Genomic DNA, 24917 nt, shown 5'->3' with positions numbered 1-24917 from the left:
AGCAACTAAACAGAAACAAAAAGCAGAATATCAGAGTTGTCCGTTTTTATACTGGTAACATCGTCAAGGTTAGCCTGTCTCCTAACTCAAATGTGGGATTATAGGCTGAATTCTTAGACCACAGTGCACAGGCATCTGTCGACCCTCAGCCAGGCCCACACTAACGCACCTGCTGTAGTCCTTATGCTGTTGTGGCTGTAGAGGCTTCTGGAGGGAACGACGTCCACACGGCCTCTTCTCACTGAGATCGAGGGCAGACTACTCTCTGCTCTGCCCTTACTCCACCTGCCACTCCTGGGCAGAGTAAACGGACACCACTTTCCTGTCGCTTCCAGTGCTGGCTGGAATTGTAAACTAAAGAAGTAGCGGGTGTGACGGGGGCTCCTGTTTTTGTTTGTTTTTATCCAGCTCCATCCAGAACACATGGTCAGTTCTTAGATCAAAGACAGAGTAAGCAAGCGAGGCAATAAGCCAAGAGGTCACTCCTGGTGGTCATCAAGCAAAGCAGTACACACAGCCCCGTGGGCACTGTCTCACCTGAGCCCACTTCCTTGTCCGAGCCCAGACACAAATGCCACATTTCTAGACAAAACCTCTCAACAGTATTTGGTTTTGCTTTACTTTTTATTCCTAACCACCTAAATGTGAGAAAGAAGAAAAACCGGATCTTGCTTATGTGAGATTCTACTCAACTAAAATTTTGCTGTGTACTTTTTCTAATAACAGTTTTAAACACATTTCTTTGATTTCACACTAACACAGTTACAATTTTGAAATTGATTTTTTTTCTTCTTCTTTAAGAACAACGTATATTCTGGCGGTAGCATGACGAGGAGAAATACATATGTGTGTGAGAGGAGCACGGACCGGTACGCTGCCTTGCAGAATGGAAGAGACAGCAGGTGAAGGTCCCCGAGCCCAGCAGCAGTGGCTTTGCTGGAGTGTTGTAGCTCTGTGGATACAGGGAAGGAGACCAGAGCAGTTCGGGCTGGAGTAGCCGCTCTCGCTGCGCCGTTTGCCTTGGTACCAGAGTGGAAGGGTGCCAGTGTATTGGGTGACGTAAGAAATAACTTCTCCTAACTGCCAGTTGTCTGAGTAAAATGTAGATTCGAGTATCACTCAGTACCAAAGCATCGTGTGCAATCCCAACCTGACCCTCGAGACTGAACCTTCTCTCCGTGTACACTGCTCAGCCATCCGTCTGCCCCTTACCCATCAGCAACTCACATGATACCCAAATAATGAGAGCTTCCTTCCCTTCCTCTAAAGAAGTGTGGTCATCTCAACCGGAGGTAGAACTACAGGCTTCTTACTGAGTCCTAGTATAGTGGGAAAACCACTGATATCCCATCAGAAGGATGAGGCACGTGCTGGTGATGTCAGCTCTAACCATCTAGCAGCACAGTCAGTTCTCACACTGGTTTCCTTCAATGCTAGGAGACAGCACACAAGGATGGCTGTAGCTTCCTGCTCTGACATCCTGCGGGCTTGACAGTTGAAACGTACTGTTTCTCCAATACCCAGTGCTAACTATAGCTCCTGATGTCCACCTAGCCTGTCGCTCATGGCATGAGAAGACACTATGATGTAAGCTGAAGGAGCTGCTGTCTGCAGAAATGGCGTTTTCCTATAATTATGAGTTCTTAATGCTTAAAGAATACAGGAAGATTTACAGCCACACATCACACGAAGCTAACCTTAGAATAAGTGAAAAAAAGGGGCTGGGGATTTAGCTCAGTGGTAGAGCGCTTACCTAGGAAGCGCAAGGCCCTGGGTTCGGTCCCCAGCTCCGAAAAAAAGAACCAAAAAAAAAAAAAGAATAAGTGAAAAAAGACTCCAACAGTAATCATCTGGTTTGTAGGTGACAGACATCTACAAATATGTCCTGCCTCCTAGGACTCCCAAGCACAGGGCAAGAACTGAGAGCTTTTCACAGACGCACCTTAAATGGGAAGTTGTTTCATTAATTCCTAAGAATGTGTTTGTTACTTCAAGTGTTTCACTCATGAAAGTGTCAATTGATAGAGATTTGGAAATCTTTTTCTCATGTTTCAGTAACTGTACGTCTTCTTTTACGTCAGCCTTACAGAGATGTCTGCCAGCAGCATGTCCTCCACAGGTTCCACTGTGGCCTCTGCTGGCCCCTCAGCACGTCCCCGCCACCAGAAGTCTATGTCAACCTCTGGCCACCCTATTAAAGTTACACTGCCAACCATTAAAGATGGCTCTGAAGCTTATCGGCCTGGGTGAGTCCTGCTTACATTGCTTTCTCTGCAGTCTCCTCAAGAGCTCTCTGAGAAGAAGTGTGTGTGTTCGCAGGTATCTAAAACTACTTGAAATCACTTTCCAGAAGAATATTTTTAATCCACCCATTAAGCGCTGCTGCCTAATTTACCACTTAAGTAATTTTAATGGATGGCGAGACCGGTCACCATGTGGTAAAGATGCTTACCGCCAAGACTGATGGCCTCCATCCTGTCCTTGGAAGGCAGACAGTGAAAGAAAAGAACCAGCTCTCAGGAGTTGTCTCTGACCTCCACACGTGCTCCATGGCACGCACAAGTAAATAACCTTTTAAAATAAAATAGATGGTGAGTAAAATGAGGCACACAAAGTCAGCTGTGATGCGTGCATCCCAGTGCTGGGAGGCACAGGCCAGCTTTGTAGGTTCAAAGCCAGCCTAGTCTATGAAGCAAGTTCCAGGCAGCCAAGGCTGTTACACAGAGGAACCCTGTCTTGAAACTGTACCCCTCCTCTCAAAAAATGGGACCCAGAACCAAATCCTGTTGGCACCACAGCCGTGGGTCTCAGCAGTGGGGCAGGCACGCTGGAGCCACTCGGGGATAAAATTCAGTTCACGTTTCTAAGTATCACCACATGTGGGATTTCTGAAACTCGGCTCCTTAACATGTGACTGCCTCAGTGATTAGGTCCCATCAGTCGCATTGATTGCTCTGTGCAGCACAGTATCCTGGGGTCTCAAGAAACATGGGGTGGTGTTATGAAAGGTTTTTTGACAAACAATAAAAATTATTCTTACATTGCTAAGCAACATATGTTAAAAGCATTCAAGTTGAATGCCCTTTGTCTGGACTTCCTAGGCCCAGGAGCCTTTTGGATTTTGGACATTTTCCAGTTCTACTTCCATGCATAATGAGAGAGGGATGGGCTAGAACTTGAATTTCAACCTGAAATTCACTGAGATGTCTAGCACGCCTGACACGCACAGCCTTAAGATCATTTTATAGTGCGTTCTCAGTGGATGTCACATGAGGTCACGCATGGAATTTCTCATGTGTCATGTGACATCAGTGCCTAAACAATTTCTGGATTTGGAAGCACTTGGGATCTCAGGTATGCACGTTACATAATAAAGCCCACGTGCTACACTCAGGTTGGCATTCCGGATTCTGACAGCTTCGTGTTCATGTCACAAGTGTTACAAGGCATAGAAAAGTACACTTTTAAATTGGCATCTCCTTCTTATATACAGATGTAGTAAATGAATTCTCCCATGCACCTCATTTCTAATGTGAGTAAAAGTCATTGGGCCAACAGAAAAACCACACCTTTCCCTCCCCAGTCCCCAGGCTGAGTGAAAGCCACTCCATGTCATTCTTCTGATAATAGATCTTAATTTCTCCCAGCAGTACAGCTCAGAGAGTGCCTGCTGCTTCCCCGTCTGCTCACAGCATTAGTGCCAGTACTCCTGACAGGACCCGCTTCCCCCGAGGGAGCTCCAGCCGAAGCACTTTCCACGGGGAGCAGCTCCGAGAGCGGCGCAGTGCTGCTTATAGCGGACCACCTGCCTCCCCGTCCCATGACACAGCTGCACTTGCACATGCCAGAAGGGGGACGTCAACTGGGATAATCAGCAAAATCACCTCCAAGTTCGTCCGCAGGTCAGTCTGCTGGGGCTACGCTCACTTTGTCTGCTGCTAACGAGGAGCTTGGTGCTTTCCTGTCACCTGTGCTAGGATTTTTCTAGAATGGCTTCATGGCATCTCACTAATTTTTACAGAAATTGGGAGTAAAACACCAGGAAGAATAGTCTTTTTCCTTGAGAGAGAGGAATTTAAAATGAGAACTTAAGGGCTGATGTGGCTCAGTTGGTCTAGTATTGCTGGGCATGCATGAAGCTCAGGGTCGCCCAGCGTCCAGGGCTAGCACTGTGGAAGCCATCACTCAGGTGACAAGAAGAGCAGAAGTTCTTCGGATCTGCACCCAGCCTGGGATGCAGAGGGCCCATCTCACAAGGAAATCTAGAGCTTTTATAGAGCAGAGCCACAACTTCACAAAAAACATTTTGCCAGCTGAGGTGGTACACACTCTTGATCCCAATACTGACGAAGCAGCCAGATCTCTGAGCTCAAGGACAGGTCTACATTGCGAGACTCAGGACAGCCAGGGCTCTGGAGAGAGACCCTGTCTCAGAAGGGAAAAAAAAAAGAAAATTAAAATTAGCTAAGATTTAAAATGTTTTTATTTAGATGAAGGAAATAAATACATATCTAAGCTTGAAAGATCTAAGAACTGCTCCTCACTGCTCTGTCTACCACACCAGTGGCCAGCAATAATTAGCTTAAATCTTTTATGTTATTATTTACTGAGGTGGGGAAGAGAAGCGCATGCCTTAGCGCGTGGAAAGTGGGGATCAAAGGGCACTTCACAGAGTCATCTCTCCCTTCACTGTGAATTCTAGGGATTCAGCTCAGAGCACCAGTCTTGGTGGCAAGCACATTACCCACTAGGCTAATAGAGTATGCATGTGTATACATTATGTGTAATATTATATATATTACATAGATATAGTTGTGTGTAATATATACATTATATATGTATTTAACTTTTTTGTCTTTGTATAATAAATTTAAGTCACATGATTACTTAAAAACTGAATATCAGAGGCTGGAGAGACAGCTCAGCGGTTGTAAGTAAGCACTGGCTGCTCTTCCAGAGGACCCAGGTTCTATTCCCAGCACCCACATGACAGCTCACAACTTTCTGTAACTCCAGTTCCAGGGAATCTGACTCAGTCACACAGGTGAAACACCAGTGCACATAAAAATAAGAAGCAAGAAAAACGTAAAAACCTGAACGTCAGGATCAACACAAGACGAATGTGTGTTTAACAAACTCATAATCTAGTGGGACAGTGTAGCTGTCCTTCGTACAAAGCACTGCACGCACATTGTAGGAATGCGGAGCAAATGCAGACCGATGTAAAGTTGACCCATTAATATCAGCCGCGAGGTCTGAGCCCTGCTACATAAAGTCACTGTGCTGTGCAGAATGCTGTAAAGACAGAGAGGGTGGGATCTGAGCCCGTCATGGAAGAAACAAATCTGTGAGCAGTAAGCCGTGGGCTAAAGCAGGTGCAGCTAACAAGGAAAGTGCTAGGAGTCCCAGACAAGGCTTGATTGTTTAGGGCCCATATCATACATTCATACGAGCTAAGCCTTGAACCAATGAACGATTTCATTGTTCAGTGTTGATTGCTTAAACGCTGGTGTTTACCTGCTGTGTCTTCAGTGTTCCTGGTATAGCAGAGTGAATGGAGAAGCTGGGCGTGGTGCCTCACATCGTTAATCTCAGAACACAGAAGGAAGGTGGATTGCTGTTCCAACCACAGCAACTTACCAACCTCCCCCTTTTCCATGTGTAGGACCACACAGCTGAGTTTCAACCCTTAAATCCTCAAAGGCAGACCATCAGTGACCTTATGCAGATCGGACAGGTGTGCAGAGTGGCACCTTGTAAGAGGAAGAGAGAAGCCAGCAGTCAACAGGGAGTCAGAGGATGGTGTTGGCAGCCATTGCAGGGTGCTAGTGCGATTGTTGGTCACTGGCGCAGGAGATAGAGCAGTGAGGAGGGTTATTTCTTTCAAGGTTGAACCACGTCCCTCTCATGGCTGGTTTTCCTGCCTCACAAACCAGCTGCCCCTTCCAGGGCTCCCTGGCTGGTAATTCCAGGTTTCCTTACATCTCCCCATGACCCTAAATATCAGAGTATGCAGGACAGACTTTGGACTGTCTCTATGCCAGTTTCCTGTCTTCTCTTGGTGATCTGCTGGACTTGTGACAGTAGATACCATCTCACTTTAACAGCCTCAGGCTTCCAGGGCTTCGTCCAGTGGACCCAGTAGCCCAAGCTCTGCCTCTTTATATCCTCAGTCAGTTTCAGCTTCTGACACATTTCTCCCTCCTCCTCTCTTAAGAAGTGGTAGGTAGTGCTGTCCTCCCAGTCACCTTGGAGTTCTCTTTGCTTCTTTCCCACCTTTGCAAATGCCCTTCTCAGGGTAGTCAGGGTGGCTGCTTCTGCCTTTGCTGCCCTTGCCTGCCTCACAGTCAAAACCGCTGTGAGGTTTCACCTCCTTCCAGGTCTCCTTCATTCTCACACATAGTTTTGGCACCATAAATCTGTGAGTCACTCCTGTGTAAAACCATCCGGTAGGCCTGAGTGTGTAGCTTGCCTAGCATGCTCAAGGCCTCCAGTTTGATTCCCAGACACTGCAAAAACAAAAAGAAACAGGAAGAAAAGGGGCTCTTAATTATACGGGCAAACAAGGCTCATGTCATCCGCCTCCTCCTGTCTGATTCTTCCCACCTCAGAGGTACGTCTTCACACCCACAGGAGTTTATGCTGATGTCCATTCTCCTTGGAATCTTGTGCCTCACATGCCTGCCAATATTTGCTGCTGCTACGACACCAGGCTTGCAGTGCTCCTAGGTGAAAGGGAACAGCCTGTGTGTGCAGTCGAGCATAGGCTGCTGTCTGTGTGGATTTGCTTTTGTATCCCAGAGCCATGCTAAGCTGCACGAGCTGGCAGCCAGCTGTGCTTCCGTGTGCCTGTCCGCCTCCCCCCACTTCGAGCCAGCTCCTTAGGCTGTAAGACTCTACTGCCCTCTCCTCAGTAGGCCGGGCCAGCATGGGGGCCGATTGCTGTTTCAACTGCTAAAGCAGGGCCAGTGAGATGTAAGGGAAATCCCACTGTGGATGTGTAGAGCTCGACCTCAGCGGCAGTGCCCTCTGTGTCATTGCGTAGGATGGCACAGTCCTTCTGAATACACGTGTCTCCTCCCTGCTGCAGGGTCAGCAGGGCGCTGCACGGTGAACCAGCCCAGAAACGCATTTACTTCAGTTTGCTCTGATAAAGTAACTTTTACAGGGCTGGAGAGATGGCTCAGTGGTTAAGAGCACTGACTGCTCTTCCAGAGGTCCTGAGTTCAATTCCCAGCAACCACATGGTGGCTCACAACCATCTGTAATGCGATCTGATGCCCTCTTCTGGTGTGTCTGAAGACAGCTACAGTGTATCTATATATAATAAATAAATAAAGTTAAAAGATGGTCTTTTCAAAAAAAAAAAAAAAAAGTAACTTTTACAGATGGCACTGAGTATTTAATATCCTGCCTAGTAAAAATGGTAATTATTTAAAAAAAAAACCAGAAATTTAAGAAACCGTATTTGAGAATGCAAATTCATGTTATTATCCTTTTTGGTTCTGAAAACTGGTTGTTGTTTTCACAGTACATCCGTGGAAAGGGCCACAGTTAGACCCTGCAGGCTGGAGATGCGCGTACTGATTAGTGCCCAGACTGAGTTTGGTATGCAGCAGCTCTGTGCTCGGACACTAGATAGGAGGAGGCTGTGCTGATTTTGATCCTGCTTTGTGCATTTTACATAAAAATATAAATGTGGAAAGGCTAAAACATTTTTTTTAAAAATGTAAGCATTCGAGATGGTGATTTTCCTAGGTTCCCAAGGGATCTTTTGTTCTCTCATAAGCTGCCTCTTAATGTTTGACCATCAGGCTATAACTTGACTCAGTTTATTTATTTACCTTTAAATGTCAGGGTAGTTAGAATTTTGGAAGACTTTAAAATATTAATCACTTTCAACGTAAAGACAACGTAAAGACAAAACGTCTGGTTTTAGTTCACAGACGGATATCTAGGTAAGGTTACTGTTCTGTTTATAATTGTCTGGTTTTAGCCTCGCCTACTTGCATAGGCTGATGACCTACTGTGTGAGAATTCTTGGCACTTCTAAAATAATTCATTGTGTATTTAAGAATTAGTATTTACTTTTAGAAAACTGTGTTGGCTTGCTCACTCTTTTCTTTCTTTCTTTCTTTCTTTCTTTCTTTCTTAAGATTTGTTTATGTGTATGTCTGTTTTGTCTGCATATATGCACAACAGAATAGGGCAGCCTATCCTATGGAGCTACAATTATGGACAGTTGTGAGCCACCATGTAGGTGCTGGGAATTGAACCCATGTCCTCTGGAAGAACAGCCAGTGCTCTTCACTGAGCCACCTCTTCAACCCTGGGCTCACTTTCTCAATTTCAGTTTCCCTCTCCTCCTCTCCTCTCTCCTCTCCTCCCTTCCCCTCTCCTCTCCTCTGTTCCCCTCCTCTCCTCTCCCCTCCCCTCCTCCCAGCACTGTGTATGTATGTATATATATATATGTATGTATGTATGTGAGTGTCTGTGTATGTGTGAGTGTGTGAGAGTGTGTGTGAGAGAGTGTGTGTGTGTGTGTGTGTGTGTGTGCGTGTGTGTGTGTTCCTTCCTCTATCACTCTCTACCTTATTCCTTGAGCCCAGGGCTCACTGCTTGGGCTAGCCTAACTGACCCCTGGCCCTCCAGGATGTCTCAGAAGATGTGCTTTATGTGAGTCAGGGCCTGATGCTTGCACAAAAGAACTCTGCCCACTGATATGTCTTCTTGGCCTATGATCTCCTAAGCACGGCCTTAGCTGCACAACACAAGTTTTGTGCTTAGCTGCAAGACGAACACGTTTGCTCAACTGAGCGACAACCTCTAGAAGTGCATGGAACAATGTAAAGTTCAATATCGATGTCAGTAGTCATTAAACCCTACTTAACCTGGGATTACACTAAACTAAGCCAAAAGATAAATATTAAATTATAGTTGTAGCTTGGAATGGGAAGATTGAGTTTAAAACAACTTTCCCTTGATGCCTCCTGCCGACAGTATCATGCTGTGGTGAGAGCTTGAAGAAGGACTCAGGCCCAGCGATAGAGAGCGAGCTGATGTCAGTGTCATTTTGGTTGTGGGTTTTCTTGATCTTCTTTTTACTTTTAAAAGTGTTAAATCTCAACCTTCTCTTTATTTTTAAGGGACCCAAGTGAAGGCGAAGCCAGTGGCAGAACCGACACAGCCAGGTGAGCCATGGGTGCCAGATGCTCGCTCGCACTCTCAGTGACGGTGGGCAGCGTGATCATGTGATAGCATCTGCACTGTGAGCCTTTATCTTCAAAGTGTGGCAGGTTTTCCCAATGTCACCCAGCATGTAATTAAACTCAAGTTTCACAGCTTTGAGTTTGTAACTCACAAATTTGAATTGCATACTTGATAAAAATTGGGCTTTTTGATCTGTCAGAAAAGTAGGTCAGAACAAGGGATTATAGGTGAAAGTGTACTGTTCTCTCTGATGTGGCGTCACTAAGGTGAGCCTTCCTGGGACGGTGCAGAACACTGAGCTCACTAACATGGGGAGGATTTGATGATAGTGATGTATGTAGGTGAGTATTCAATCTTGCACCACATCCTAAAACTCTATGCTGGCATGCGGTCTGGGTTTCCCCAGAGAAGACAATGAAATAGATACTTTGTATCCATTTAACAGTCCGCAGCTTGTGTTTTCTTGAGGCTCTGATATCTGGGAATGAAAGGAACAAACTCTTATGTTCCTTTTTATATTTCATAGCATGTTTTATGTATTATATGAAAATGCATATGTACATTTCTAGAAGAGACATAAATGCCTTTCAAAGATATAATTTTTTCCTTAAATCACAAGTGAGGAATGTTTATGGCAAAAATTGCAGCTCATCTATATTGAGACAACAGTTCAATGTATTGAACACCAGGCACTCTGTGTCCTGGAAACCCGTCTAGTTCACCGTCCTGTGGTTACTTGAGATGGTTCTCTGGTTCACTGTTACTTGTGAGATAATCTACCCAGAAATTCAGTGTGCCAGTCATCGCCTGTGCCCAGTGTGGCTGTGGATGGCTGGGGTGTGTCCGGAGTGACACAGGCAAACATACTGGAGCGTCTGATCTAGGAGCTGTCAAGAGGTCAGTTGGTCAGAAGCCTGATAAGTGGTCAGTGCTGTGAACGGCCTGACGAGAGAAGGAAGAGTGGAGGAACAGGAGGTGGCCATGCTGGGTCAGGAGTTGGGGAGACTAGGGACTGCGACGAAGGAAAGAAGCAAAGATTGGAAAGGCAAGAGGAGGTTATCCATGGAGCCAAGGGAAGCCTCCTGACCTGTGCAGACATTAGAGAGGAGAGCACAGAGCTGTGGAGGGGAACAGCATAGAAGCCAGTATGTTCCACCAGGAGAGAGCAGAGAGTGAGACAGGATTGGGGGAAGCCCACAGGCGCCTCCCAAACCAGTTTGCAAAGAGAAATGGCAAAGACCAGAGCAAGCATATGCAAGATACCCTGACAGAATTGTGGTTCACCCCCTGACTGTCGGATTGAAACCTCTCTCCTCTGGAGTCATGACATTGCTCCTAACTAAGAGGATAAAAACCAAAATGTTTATACATGTTTATACTTTGATACTGTGTTTTGTAAGGGGAATCCTAGTGGTGCCTGATGTGTGTCTGTGTGTCTTCGTAAAAGTTGGGTGGGTGTGTGTGTGTGTGTGTGTGTGTGTGTGTGTGTGTCCCGTACACTCGTGGGGCCACATGGGGGGACATGTCTATCTTTGTGGTAAATGGCAAATCTGTTCTTTACAACTGACCACAAAAACACAGGAAAAGCAATTACATTTTCACTTTCAGCTGCAAATTTCTTCCCAGGAACAGATGCACTTAAGACAGTTTGCTGCTTTAGCCTGAAGATGCTAAATGCCAAGGTAGATGGTGCCCCGGGTCTGTTTACAGCACGGTGGTAGCGTGCACGTCTGCTCCCTCTGAGGGCAGATGGCGCCCAGGCCTGTTTATGGAAGGGCAGTGACATAAATCTCTAGCCCTCTGAGGGCTGACTGCATGCAAACTGGATAAGTTCATTAGGCCTGGAATTGTCACTCACATTTCATGGCTGAGGTTTCTTTGCTGAGTAGAACCTTTGTTTTCGTTTCCCCTTTGCCTACTAGAGGTTCATCGGGGGAGCCGAAAGACAAGGAAGAGGGTAAGGAGGCCAAGCCGAGGTCGCTGCGCTTCACGTGGAGCATGAAGACCACTAGTTCAATGGACCCCAATGACATGGTGAGAGAGATCCGCAAGGTGCTGGATGCCAACACCTGTGACTATGAACAGAGAGAGAGGTTCCTGCTCTTCTGCGTTCACGGAGACGCTCGGCAGGACAGCCTCGTACAGTGGGAGATGGAGGTCTGCAAGTTGCCTCGGCTCTCACTCAATGGGGTCCGCTTCAAGCGAATATCCGGGACATCTATTGCCTTTAAGAACATTGCATCCAAAATAGCAAATGAGCTTAAGCTGTAGAGATGTGTAGGCTTCGGGATCAGGGAAGATGCACCCACATCTGAGGTACCGTCTCTGAGTGTACTGGCGACAGCTGATGTGGTCCAGCTGTGAATCTCCCATGCAGAAATCGTCCTTAATGCAATAAGGTTATACATAGTTATGAGCTGTAAAATTCAAGTCAGTACGAGCTATAATAAGAACCGTAGCTTCAAAAGTAGGTTCACATGTACAGGTAAGTATATTGTGTATTTCTGTTCATTTTCTGTTCATAGAGTTGTATAATAAAATATAATTGCTTTAAAACCTGTATAGTTGTCTAGATCTCCACACAGAAATGTACGTTTAATGCTGTGAGTTGAAAAGGATTTCCCTGTTACTTACATCTGGTGTGTTTTTAAAACTCTTACCTCCGTCATGCTATTTTGAAAATTGTGTCCAGGATTAAAAGCGCACAGAAATAGTCTTTGAAATTGTAGCATGAACTTTATAAAAATTATTTTAAAATCATATTTAATTTAAACCAGAACTTGACAGTGGGTCGATGCCCCCCCCCCCAGTTCCTCCTGCTTTCTCAGGCTTCGCCTGGGTCAGACAATTTGTGGTTAGGACTTAGAGAAAGTTTATGGTGTGGCACCCAGACTTTCCACATATGAAAACAAGCCACAGCTCGGCCTTGAGCTAACTCAGAAGCACCCCAGGGAAGAGTTCAGTCTTTACGGAGCTTCTTGGCTCCCTGTCTTTTGATCTGCTAATTAGCAGCAGAGATTGACAGAGTCTGCAGCTCACCTGGCCTTTGGGAAACAAACCAGGTTTGCTGCCTTCGGAGCACGCAGGGCAACTGCGGAAACAGGAGCGTGTCGGACGTCCCGTATAGCACAAGCTCATCTGTACAGTGTTGGTGATCGCGTTGGCTAGGATACGATGCTGCCTCAGGAATTGACCCGCACTGGGAGCATCGCCCCAGTGTCCTCCCAGCCTCTACCCATCCCCACCACTGTAGTATCTGTCAGTGCGGAGAGGCCTGTGAGCAGGGTGCGCTCCCCACACGCCTGCTCACTGTGGACTTACGCTTGCCTGGTGGTTCACTCTGCGCCTTCGTTTTCGATACTTTGCCCAAGTTCTCATGTTTCTTCCACATCACTATCCCTGTCGTGTGGAGCTTTGTGATTGGTCATTTGCCTTCTTTCATAATTAGTGACGTATGCGACGTAAAGCCACTAGTAAAGGCACATCTTTTTAAATACTTATTATTTTCTACTGAATAGCCTTGGAGGTTGACTGTGCAATGTTATTTAATGTTGTAATTACTGTAATATCAGCGTATGGGCCCCACCTGCACACTCCTGAGAAATAGAAAATGTACTCAAAGATTGTCGTTCAAAGGAAAGCAGTGCGTGGTCAGCGCCTGTCACTGGAACCTGCGCTGGAATGCTGCCAGAGTAGGTGACGCGCTGGCCCACGGTGGCCTGCGGACAAAGATGGTCTTATCTTCTGTACTGTACCGGGATGTAGCTTCCTTCTGTAACATTCTGTTCTAAATGGTGTGTTTTCTTGCCTTAGGGAAAGGGTGGTATTGGGGGTGGGGGGAGCAACAAAACAAAACTGTGTAGCCCCTTTTTAACCTGGTGTTCATTCCAAACATTCGATGCAGATCCGCATTCACTCACTGGTGCACACTGAAACCTTACTTGAACAGATCTCATAATAAAGCATTTGTCTTTTGCTCTTTCTCGGGCTGTGAGTCACCTGTTTGCTGCTTGGCGAGCCCTCCGAGTGTGCTCTTCCCTGTCCTAAGTGCACTCAGCAAGCCAGGGACAGGCTGTGGGCTTCCCGGGATGTCATTATGGCAAGAAAGCCTTGCCTTCCCACAGGAATCGCACTCACTGAAACACTTTCCAGGACAGAGGCTCCCAGATGGCGCCGAAGGCAGAGGCCAGAGATACTTAACGTTTTCTCGCTCCAGCCGACCTCTGTGCTTCATGGAAGGGAAGTTTATTTCCCTGTTTTTATGAACTAAAAATTTGACATTCACTATCTATCCTCTGTTTTATATGTTCGTGATAACATTTTGAAGACGTAGAAGGAATTTAATATATTTGCATAAACACCCAGCTATGTGGTAGCAGGGTTTCCTTGGCTCTGTGGAAGCATAGTTTATATTGTTTGTTAGAAAATAGGACATCGGGGTTGGGGATTTAGCTCAGTGGTAGAGCGCTTGCAAAGCCCTGGGTTTGGTCCCCAGCTCCCAAAAAAAAAAAAAAAAGGAAAAAAGAAAAAGAAAATAGGACATCGTATTTTGTTTAACAGCAAAAATAAATAAATGGCAAGAAGATGAAACCTACTTCAGAACCTTGACCCAGTGATACTCTGTGGCTGAAAGTGCCATTCCGGGCCTAGATTCCCGTGAGTACACAGTGTTCTTGGAATGCTGGGGTTAGCAAGCATCTGCACAGACAGTCCCCACCTCTCCAGGACTGCGGTTCCTTTGTGACGCCGACGAAAACACGAGCGCTGTCAAGAAGGCAAAGCCAGGTAGCACTGGAAGTGCAAAAACAAAAGGTAAGAAATGATCTAGAAACGCAGGAAAGGATGAGTTCTGGGTGATACTGGCAAGGAAAGCCAAGAAAATCAGAGTGGGAAAGACTGTCTGGGAGAAGGAGCCTGAGGGAAGGTGAAGACAGTCAGAGCGGTAAGGAAACAGAGGTAGGAAGGTAGCTGCAAGTTCTAGGCCAGCCAGGGCCACATGGTACGGTCTGTAGCAGCGAGCAGAATTATAGGATGTGCTGGCCATCTCAACCTGCACTTCGTCTGCTTGTCCATCAGCTCAGCAAACGTACTGAGAGTGGGTAGGCATCAGGTCCTGGGCTCTAGGGAAACAAATAAAAATCTGTATCTAATAGACACATATAGGGAGAATATATAGGGGATTTAAGGGATGGAGCCAGGGAGCCTTTAAAGGAGAATAAGGTATATGTTCCACCGACATTGCGATAAATAGAGCAAGACACCGTAAGAGGGTGTGTGCGGTGCTAGCATTCACGGTACTGTTTTAGCGGACATCGATATGAGCCCGTGAATGCATGGTGTACCGTGTGATAGCCCAGCTTTGCCTTGGCGGAAATGCCAGCCTGCACTACAGTAAGGGGGATGTCCTGGTTCCATTGTTTAGAAGGCAGAGCTAGGGGCCTGGAAAGATGGTTCACAGGTTAAGGTCCTCTTCAAGAGGACCCGAGTTTAGTTCCCAGAAGCCACCTGGTACAATCATCTGTAACTCCACTTCCAGGACACCTGATACCCTCTCCTGGCCCCTGTGATCATCAAACACACACACAGAACACATACATAGCATATATGCAGGCAAAGTAGTCATACACATTAAATAATAATAGTGATTTTTTTTTCTTTTTTCTTTTTTTCGGAGCTGGGGACCGAACCCAGGGCCTTGCACTTGCTAAGCAAGCGCTCTACCACTGAGCTAAATCCCCAACCCCAATAATAGTGATGTTTAAAGAAATCTGAGCTGTTACGGATAGCACGGTTGGCAAGGTGCTTTCCCTGTAAGCAGGAAGACCTGAATTTGATTCCTGTAGGATGAAGTCATTATACAGCAAGGGGTCCAGGAGAAGGCGAAGCCTATCATTGGATGAGAAGGAAGGGTAGGCGAGGAAAAGTCTAGGAAGTGGTTGAGGGGAGTGGAGATGAGGAGAAGGATTCCAATCCAGGTGGTCTAGGTCAGTTTTGTCTTGGTGGGTGGTTTCTATGTTAATTGGCAGTGAATTTATTCTGTGGATTGTAGATCGAGAATTTAACATACAAATCTAATTCTTAAACTACAAGTTTCTAGAGCTTTGATTTTTAACGGGCTACAGAGGATGCAAGCAATGTTCCTGGCAGGCAGAGACAACCTGTCTCAGTTCTGGAAGCTGTGCTCGGCTATAGAATGCCTGGCTAGCATGATGTGCTGCCACGATAGAACGGCCCGCAGAACGAGATGTGTGTGTGTGTCAGGCGTGGTAACAACCCACCAAGGGGACTGTGTGAAAGCGGCTGGCTGAGAAACAGCAGGAGCTCAAGGCTCCCATAGATCCACTTGGAGTGAGAACTCACGGGAACCTGTACTGCTGCTTTTTTATTTTTACCACAACGGATCCCCAGCATCCATGTAAAGAAAATCAAAACAAAACCAGCTGTGGTGGTGCACGCTTGTAATCTCAGTACTCAGGAGACACAGAAGTGGGGCCCTGGGGCTTGCTGACCAACTGGCCTGATTGGAGACCACCCAGGCCACTGTGAGAGGCCCTGTCTGAGAACACAAGGTGAGCAACTCCTGAGGAATGACACCTGAGGTTGACCTCTGACCTCCATATGCACATTCACACACATGGGGCACACTGGAGGCCAAGACAAGGCCAGGTCTACAAGGCAAGAACCAGAGGGAGAGAAGAGCCCCAGGGCCAGAGATTGATCGGCATAGACCTTGAGGACACTACGGTCAGTGACAGGCAGGCCTGAAAATAGCTCAGGGGTCATCGAGTCCCAGGCAAGAGCACTCTGCTCCTGCCACCCCAGAAGGGTTTGCCCCCCTTAGCCCTGGACTTGCAGCTCCCATGCAGAGAAAGACACAACTCAAAGCAGACATAGGAATCTCTGGCAGTGGCTATGCAGGCCTTTAATCCCAGCTGACAGAGGCAGGCAGGTCTCCGAGTTTAAAGCCAGAAAAGTAGATAAGTACTGACTCGGGGATGTGTTCCAAAAGGCGCAAGAGTGTGTGAAGTGGAGAAATGACTACTGTGGACATAATCCATGTGTGGGAGTGTTACATAGTTGACAGAGTCCGAGGAAGAGATGTGCACTCCACAGAGGGGAGAGTGGACACCAGAGAAAAGGCAGTGGAGCTGAGGATGGCAGGAGAAACCATTCCAAAGTGGAACAGAAGATAAATCATTGCACACTGGGAGGAGCCCGTCGGGGAGGGGGCAGGGAGTTAAAGACATTTCAAGACAGAATGGCTGGAGGTTTTAGAAAATTTGCTTGCGATCATATGCTGATAGTATTTGGTTAACAAATACCAAAGAAAGCTACATCTGGTTTTCATAACAGTTACTTCTTATAAAACTAAGAAGGACGAGTAAGGACCAGTTTCTTGTCCAAAATACTGAAAATAAATAAATAAACAGACTGCCAAGCAAGGATTCTCTACCCAGATAAAACAGCTTTCCAAAACAAGGAGGAAGACAGCTGTCACACAGGAGAAGCACAGTTTTCAACACTCACAGAGTCACAAGAAATGTGCAAGGGAATCTTTGAAACAAAAGGCAGCAGAGTACAAGATGGGACCGCGCATTTCCTAAAGGAATCGAGAGAGCAAAACACTGCTCCTGTCGGCTCTCTGCTGCTACCAGAAAACAATGAGCAAAGCAGTGAGGGGTGGAGGGCAGGCTTATTTGGCCTACAGATTAGGGTCCATCATCGAAGAGAAACTGAGGCAGAAAAGGAAGCAGAAACCACAGAGGAACACTGCTTACTGGCACAATCCCAACATTCCCTTTCTTATACAGCCCAAACCCTCCTGCCTAGGGATGACACCGCCCACAGTTGGCTGACCCCTCCTCCATCAGTTAGCAATGGAAGAAATATTTCGTAGACATGGTCATAGGCAAACCAGATGGAAGCAGTTCCTCCAGGAAGGTCCCTCTTTCCAAGCTGACAAGATCAGCCATCACAACCTGTGACGTGTGAAAGCAAAACTTCATGGTGACAGCACACAAGCCTAGAGGTTCTTCGCAGAGTGCTTTACACCACATGTGTGGTTTGCTATCACCTTAAGATGGATTACGGTAAGTCAGAGGTATACCATACTTTTTTTTTTTTTTTTTTTGGTTCTTTTTTTCGGAGCTGGGGACCGAACCCAGGGCCTTGCACTTCCTAGGCAAGCGCTCTACCACTGAGCTAAATCCCCAGCCCCTATACCATACATTTAACACAACCCCTAAACACAGCAGTTACAGCCAGTGAGCCAGCAAGAGGGGGAAAGAGAAATGTTTTTAAAATGATGCTTCAGGTCTGATGTAAGAAGCCCGTGGACAGATAAGCAGCAATTGACAGAGTGGAGAGATGGTCTACAACACAAACCTGTCGGCAAATAATTTACCTGATAGTTAATCTCTAAAATACACACAAACTCAGACAACTCAATAGCAAGAAACCTCAGCTTACAAATGTACAAGGCATCTTAGTAAACCACTGCTCAAAAGTTACCCAAATGGCCAATGAGTATATGGAGAAAGTGTCCAAAATCACAGTTCAGAAATGCATTTACTTACAAGCCACACTATGGAGCAGGGAGTGGTGGGGCCTGCGTGTAATCTCGGTACCAGGGAAGTGAGAGCAAGAGGATCCTATCTGAGCATTGCCAAAAAGATAAGGATCTCAGTGAGTGTGGGCAAGGTTGTTGAGAAAGAGAACTCCTGCCCACCGTTAGTGGGGTCTGTAAACTCATGCAGTTACTTTGGAAAGCGGTATGGATGCTCTTCAGATGTTAACAGAACCGCCATATAATCCGGCGATCCCACTAATGGGTAAATGGCCAACTGATAGGAAATCAGCATGTTGAAGTGAGACCCGAATGCTGCGTTCACCGAAGTATTGTTCACAATAGTCAACGACCTCAGCATCTTTAGGCATGAGCAGATGCAGAAAAGGCAGAATGAAGAACAGAATACAGAATGGAGAACAAGTCTGCCCTACAGAGTGAAGGAGAAAGTCTAGCCATATCAACTGAGGTGAGTCAAATGAGAAACTAAAGCCGGAGTATCTCAGGCCTGGCCAGAGGGCTTGCTGGGTGAGGGGACTTGCTGCCAAAACTAATGACCTGAGTCTCCTCTCCAGATCCCAATGGTGGGAGAAAGCTGACTCCCACAAGCTGACCTCCACGTGCATGCACACACACACACACACACAAACACACACACACGGATTGGGGGGGGGGCAAAACCTTGATAAAAAATACAAAAGACAAACATCTCATGATCCAGAAAACACGGCTGTGACATTTTTCTGTGCAAGGCTGTCTGTATATGCTAGTTTTCAGTCTGAAGGCCGGCGACCGATCAGAGAACAGGCATGGCCATGAGGTGGCAGCAGAATGGCATGCATAGAGTGTCCCTGGGATGTAGTGTGGAGTGCTTCAGGGAAGAACCCTCACAGTAAAGGGCTCTCCCAGAGAATGTCCAGGATCCCAAACCAGAGTGGGGGGAGTGAGAGAGAGAGAAAGGAAGGGAGGGGGGGAGAGAGAGAGAGAGAGGAGGGAGAAAGAGGGGGATGGGGGAGAGAGAGGGAGGGAGGGAGGAGAGGAAGAGAGAGAGAGAGAGAGAGAGAGAGAGAGAGAGAGAGAGAGAGAGACTGGATTAGAGCTCCAAATGCAGCATCCATGTGGCATCTGCCCCAGGTTGTCTTATCTGTGGCTAGAAGATGTTGGGAAGTTTTGCAACCTACGCAAGGCAAGCAGACTGTAAAGTATGAAATGTGCACTGTGGATGTGCTTGCTACAACATCACTGAAAGCAGTTGGGTGCATGGGGCTTTCCAGTCCAGCTTCAGCAGCCTTAAAGCAGGCTATGTGTATAATTGCTCAGTTTGGATGGATGGATGTGTACTGTGTGTGCACCTGTGTCCGCAGAGGTCAGATGAGGGTATTAGACACTCTGGGACTAGAACTAGAGTCCCGGGATGTGGCGCAGAAGTAAACAACATGGGGGCTACCTTTTACCCACTTGGGTAACAGTCTTTTGGAAGATGGGTCAGTGGATGAAAGTGCTTGCTGCCAAGCTTGATGACCTGGGGAACCACATGGTGGGAGAACTGACCTCCACAAGTTGTCCTGTGACCTGCACCTGTGCATCTGTAACTTTACATCTTCCTGTTTCCTGACCCGCCTTCAGAGTCTACTGATTTGGGGGAAATGCCTGGCAAACTCAGCAAGACACATTACCAGTGTTTCCTGGGTGCTGCGTCCCCTAGGTCAGGGTGACATCTGTCCTACCAAAAGAGGCCACTGCACCCGTCCACACATTCGCTGCATGATCTTGTAGTTCTTTCTAGCGAAGGATACTCTTTCAGTAAATAAAACTCTTTGCAGGGCACAATGATGCAAGCCTTTAGTCCTAGCACTTGGGAGGCAGAGGCAAGCAGAGCTCTGTAAGTCTGAGGCTGCTAGGGCAGCATAGTAAGGCCCTGCTGCCCTGCCCCCAAAGAAAATGAGAGGGGGGGAGGGAAAACGAAAGAGAATGGAAGAAAGAAATTAAGTTGGGGGGGGGGTCAGAGGGATGACTCAGCGGTAAAGCGCACCAGCTACTCTTGATGAGGACCAGGTTTGTTTCTAGGCACCACGTGATGGCTCATAACCAACTGTAATTCCAAGTCCAGGGTGTCTAACACCCTCATCTGACTTCCGAGGGCACCAGGTGCACATACAGTTCACATACATGCATCCAAACTAAGTAATTAGACATGTGATTTTTTTTTAATTTCTAAAGATTTAAGTTGATTCTTAAAAACATTTTATTGATTTTTTTTGTGAATTTTATGTCATGCACCCCAGTCCTGCTCCTCTCCCCATCCCCTCATATTCATCCTCACTCTTGCAACCTCCCCAACAAAAAATAAAAAACATACATACAAAAACAAAGCACAGTGTCTTAGTCAGGGTTTTACTGCTGTGAGCAGACACCATGACCAAAGCAAGTCTTATAAGAACATCATTTAATTGAGGCTTACAGGTTCAGAGGTTCAGTCCATTATCATCATGGTGGGAGCATGGCAGCATCCAGGCAGGCCTGGTGCAGGAGGAGCTGAGAGTTCTACATCTTCATCTGAAGGCTGCTAGAGGAAGACTGACTTCCAGGAAGCTGGGATGAGGATCTTAAAGCCCACACCCACAGTGACATACCTAATCTAACAGGGACACACATACTCCAACAAGACCATACCTTCTAATAGTGCCACTCCCTGGGCCATGCATATTCAAACCATGACATGTAGAAAACATATCCCAGAAGCTGTAGTGTGTCACGGTGTGTCCCAGAGTGTATCCCTCTGTCCACACATCTTCACTTGCAAATGCTCATTGCAATGAGTCATTGGTCTGGTTCGAGGTCTCTGGCTTCTGTGATCCCATCAATATCGGATCTTCACTGAGATTCCTTCCGGTTAGCTATTGTGTCAAGGAGATCCTGCAGCTTTGGTCCAATAAGAGCCTTTCAGGAATTCCAAGCATTTGCAAAAGATTAATTTTGGGGTGGGCCACTTCAGAGTCCTGAATCTGGGTGTGGGTGGCAGCTGGGCTGACCATCAAGCTGGGTCTCCCTTATCTACACGACCAGGGAGTGCTCCAGAACTGCTCCAGCTAGGCCACCCAATGCCACCATTGGCAGGAGGCAGGGTTAACTAACTTGCTTTATGCCCTCAGGGCCAGCTCACCTGCACCACTACCACCAGAGCCATCTCCACAGTGCAGACAAGGTACAGGGCTTGCTCTCCCAAGTGCAGCACCCTATGAGCCTACTCTCACACACTGGGACTGGTTCATCCATGCCTTTGCCATCAAGGCTGGCTCAACTATGTTGTGCAGGGAAGGTAGAGAGCTTGCTCCACGGGTGCGTCAGCCAGTGAGGAGGCCAGGCCAGCTCTCCCACTCTCATGCCGTCAAAGCTAGCTCTCCCTTCTACTGCAGGTGGTGGGGAAAGGTAGGGGAGGGGGACATCATCCCTGCACCCATGCTACCCCACAGCAGACAAGTGACAGGGTCAGCTCACCCACACCCTCGTCATCAAGGCCAGCTCCATTGTGCTGCCTGGGTAAAGTGCAGGGCCCATTCTCCTGTGCTGCTGCAAGCAACAGATGGGGCTGGTTTTACAGAGCACTAGGACTGGTGAGGGGCGGGGCAAGTTCTGCACAGTCCTTGGACATTCATGTGGTCCCCAGTAGCTGCCCCACCAGGGACATCCCTATGTTCTCTAGTGGTGATATGAGTCACAGACATCGGCACTTACCCCTGCTACTGTATAGCCAAGAAGTCAGGCATGGCCCTCAGCAGCAGCTCAGGCTGGGCCCTCACCATGGCCTCAGGTGGCAGGACTGGTCACTCATAACAGGATACTCCTCTCCCACCCATGAGTTTCCAGTTCCATCTCTTCATGATGCCCAGGCTGTCCTACTTCTCTGTCTCTCCCTCTGACCACCACATACTCGCACATTGTGGTGGCTTCTGCTGCAGGCTGGCCATGCGACTGGCAGGGCCCCTGGGTAACATCCTCCCTCTGTGCTACAGGACGTGACAGCAAGCACGCATCTCCAGCCCACCTGTGCAGTGGGCAGAGGGCAGGTGTGTGGTTAGCATGGCGGTTCACAGTTCTCTGTCTCCCTGGTGGTAAATGGGGCTTTGTATGTCTTTGTCCCATGCCATGTGGCAGAGGCCAGGTCTATGGGCATCTTTCCTGCATGATGCGGAGGAAAGCATCTTCCTCCCTCACTGTGCTGCCTGGATTTGATTTGATTTGATTTCATTTTTGTGTCCTAGGCATAAAACAGCTTTGGCCATCAAGCCAGGCATCCAGCTAGGATGAACCCAGGACTGCCATCTGCCTGCCCCTAATTGATGTATAAGAACACCACCACCAAGGTGTCCCCTTGCCCATTGCCAGGGGGTTAAGTTGATGTTTTTAATCATAAAATGCACTTTTCCTCACTCACTGGCCTTTATTCCACTGTCATTGGACTGTAATATGTGAAACAGGACGGCAACACTGATTTCTAGGAGCAACAGGCTACAGACAGCAAGGGCCACACAAATACACATCCCAGCCAAACCTAAGAGCAAGAGTGGTCCTCTGCTGTCAACCTCCCGGGCTGGAGAGAGGGCAAGACCATGGGCAGGAGCCTGGTGTTGTCATAACTACTGATCTGGGTGTAGGGAGTGTGAAGAGTGAAGTTAGTGCTTTTTCCTGATAAGGAGGAGGCAGCTTTGGCTGCGGCGTGTGCTAGCAGAATAGACTGGAAACTGGAAAGAAAGCCAGTAAAAGAACACCAATAACTCAGTCTTGAGATTCTGATCATAATACCTCCCCACACACAGAGAGAAGGAAATAAGTAAGTGGCAAAATGATTGAAGGTTAGCTGAGATTCATAATTTTGTGTATGTGCACTCTTATCCACGTGTGTGTGTGTGTGTTTGTGCGCGCGCATCCCCACATGTGTGTACATGCCTTCGTGCATGCATGCACATGCACACCTTGAGTTTCAGTCTTTGCAAAATAAATCCGTTATTCTGTGTCTTATATGGGTCATAACCTTCTTTTATCAGCTCCAACAATACGTTTCTTCATGACTGTATCCTATAAGAATAAACTAATAAACAATGTAACTTCAAAGCTGTGGTATCTTTCTCCTTCTAAACTATAGCTTTATTACTAAACAAAGTTTTTCTATGTTTACAAATAGAAAATTGTTCTTATTTTTATGTAAGCTATTTCAAATAGGCAGTTACTCTTAACTCTCTGAGGTCTCCCATACTCTTTTTTTGTCCAGGCACAGGTGATATATTTCATGACTCTTAGTTGTGCAATGTCCTTGCTCTTTTGGAAGACAGTTTCCATATTAGTAATGAGAGGTTCTCAGAGTGGTAAAGAATGTGATTTCCCCCTAAGTTGCCTATCTAATGTGAGAGGCTAGGAGGGGTGGGTAGCGTGTACCAGGCCCCTTGAGTAAGTTAAAATAAATAGACCTGGAGCTCTCCTAAGATGTAGAAGGTGGTGCACACAACAGCCATGCTTCTGATAATGGGTTTATCTCCCAGGGTCTTCTGTGCTGGAACAGTAATGGTCTTGGTCTCCAGTATCAAGGATATCAAGACAGATGTGCCCAAGTTTTGTCAAGGTTGTCATGAACTCAACTGTATCCCTTCCAGATTCGTGTACAAAGGCCAGAACCCTCACTACCTAAGAATGCAATTATGTCTAGAGGAGGGAATTGAAGAGAGGTAGTTAACACAGAGGAGAACAGAGGCAGGACCCTGAAGAAACAGGGTGAGAGCCCTGTGTAAGAGAGAGACACCAAGGACTGATCACATGTGAACACAGAAAGCAATCAGCTATCTGCAAGTGAAAAGCAAAAGTCTCACAGGGACCCCAAACCTGCCCACACTGACAGACTGAGAATGGCAAGGACTCCACAAGCAGCTGTTTGAGGAATGTCTGCAGTTCTCTGGTCAAGAAGGTCAGAAGGAGTTCTGATCTCTCGTGTCCTAGCATGAGCCCTGCCTGGAAACTGAAGGAGCAGAGGTGAAGCACCAGGCCAGACATTAATCCTTTTGGGTAAACATCTCTGGGAATGGATCTCTGAATGTTCCTGGTGTCCACAGGTTAATATATCTATTCCTCAGTCTCAACCCATCTCCTAGATGATGCCAGGGTTACCTCTTCAAAGTGGGGAGTGATACAGTAGCCTTGCTGGAGGCTTGGTGTCTTAGGGTTTTACTGCTGTGAGCAGACACCATGACCAAAGCAAGTCTCATAAGAACACCATTTAATTGAGGCTTACAGGTTCAGAAGTTCAGTCCCTTATTGTCCAGATGGGAACATGGCAGCATCCAGGCAGGCATGGTGCAGGAGGAGCTGAGAGTTCTACATCTTCATCTGAAGGCTGCTAGCAGAATACGGGCTTCCAGGCAGCTAAGATGAGGGTCTTAAAGCCCATGTCCACAGTGACACACCTACTCCAACGGGGCCATACCTTGTAATAGTGCCACTCCCTGAGTAGAGCATAAACAAACCATCACACTTGGTGAGCCACATTAAGGGAAAACTATTTCCTCCTGATCAAAAGAATGGGACCTACATATGCCCTTGCGGGGGAGCTCTAACATTCCAAGTCACCCAAAATGTAAGAGTTTATCCAACTGCACTTGTCAACATCTGGCCAGGAGACATCCCTTGTGATGGCTGCCTTACCGCACAGCAGGGAGGAATGGTTGTCCCTTATGCAGATAACATATTACCTTCCCGAAGAAACCTCCTCACCCTCTGTGAAGTCTCCGTGTGCTGCCCTGAGGCTCTGTGAAGTCTCCCTGCTGTTCTGAGTTCTTTTCCTCTTTCACACTGACTAGAGCCTGCAAACACTTTCTCTGGTCCTTTGGGCTTTCCCTTTTGCTCCATGGCTACTTGCTGAAGGAAATAACTTAGAGGAGGAATTGGATTTGTTTGCTTGCTTGCTTGCTTGCTTGCTTGCTTGCTTGTTTAGAGTTTCAGAGGGTCTGGTCTCTGTGCATTTGGCCTCATGCACATAAGCAGAACACTGTGAGAGTGTGAACTGTAAGAGTGCAAGAAACAAATACAGACCACAGAGCTGTACAGTGGTGAGCCTCGAGGTGAGTGCTGGTAACTGAACCTGGGCTCTCCATAT

At 47.1% G+C, this 24917-nt stretch overlaps 1 protein-coding gene across 3 annotated transcripts in view; it reads left to right on the top strand.

Moving 5' to 3' along the window:
* Positions 1-13192, top strand: part of Mark1 (microtubule affinity regulating kinase 1) — a 105272-nt gene extending 92080 nt beyond the window's left edge. For 2 of the 3 annotated variants that reach the window (XM_039090282.2, XM_039090284.2), the window contains 5 exons: positions 802-902; positions 2082-2246; positions 3648-3902; positions 9147-9191; positions 11133-13192. In XM_039090282.2, coding sequence (XP_038946210.1) covers positions 802-902; positions 2082-2246; positions 3648-3902; positions 9147-9191; positions 11133-11481 — 915 coding nt within the window. In that variant the 3' untranslated portion in view covers positions 11482-13192. The remainder of the gene's footprint in view (positions 1-801; positions 903-2081; positions 2247-3647; positions 3903-9146; positions 9192-11132) is intronic. The other variant, NM_053947.2, reaches the window with a different exon arrangement.
* The last annotated feature ends 11725 nt before the right edge of the window (positions 13193-24917 follow it).

Source organism: Rattus norvegicus, chromosome 13 (genome assembly GCF_036323735.1).
Source record: "Rattus norvegicus strain BN/NHsdMcwi chromosome 13, GRCr8, whole genome shotgun sequence".
Classification (NCBI taxonomy): Eukaryota; Metazoa; Chordata; class Mammalia; order Rodentia; family Muridae; genus Rattus; species Rattus norvegicus.
This window is presented reverse-complemented; position numbering and strand designations above follow the sequence as displayed.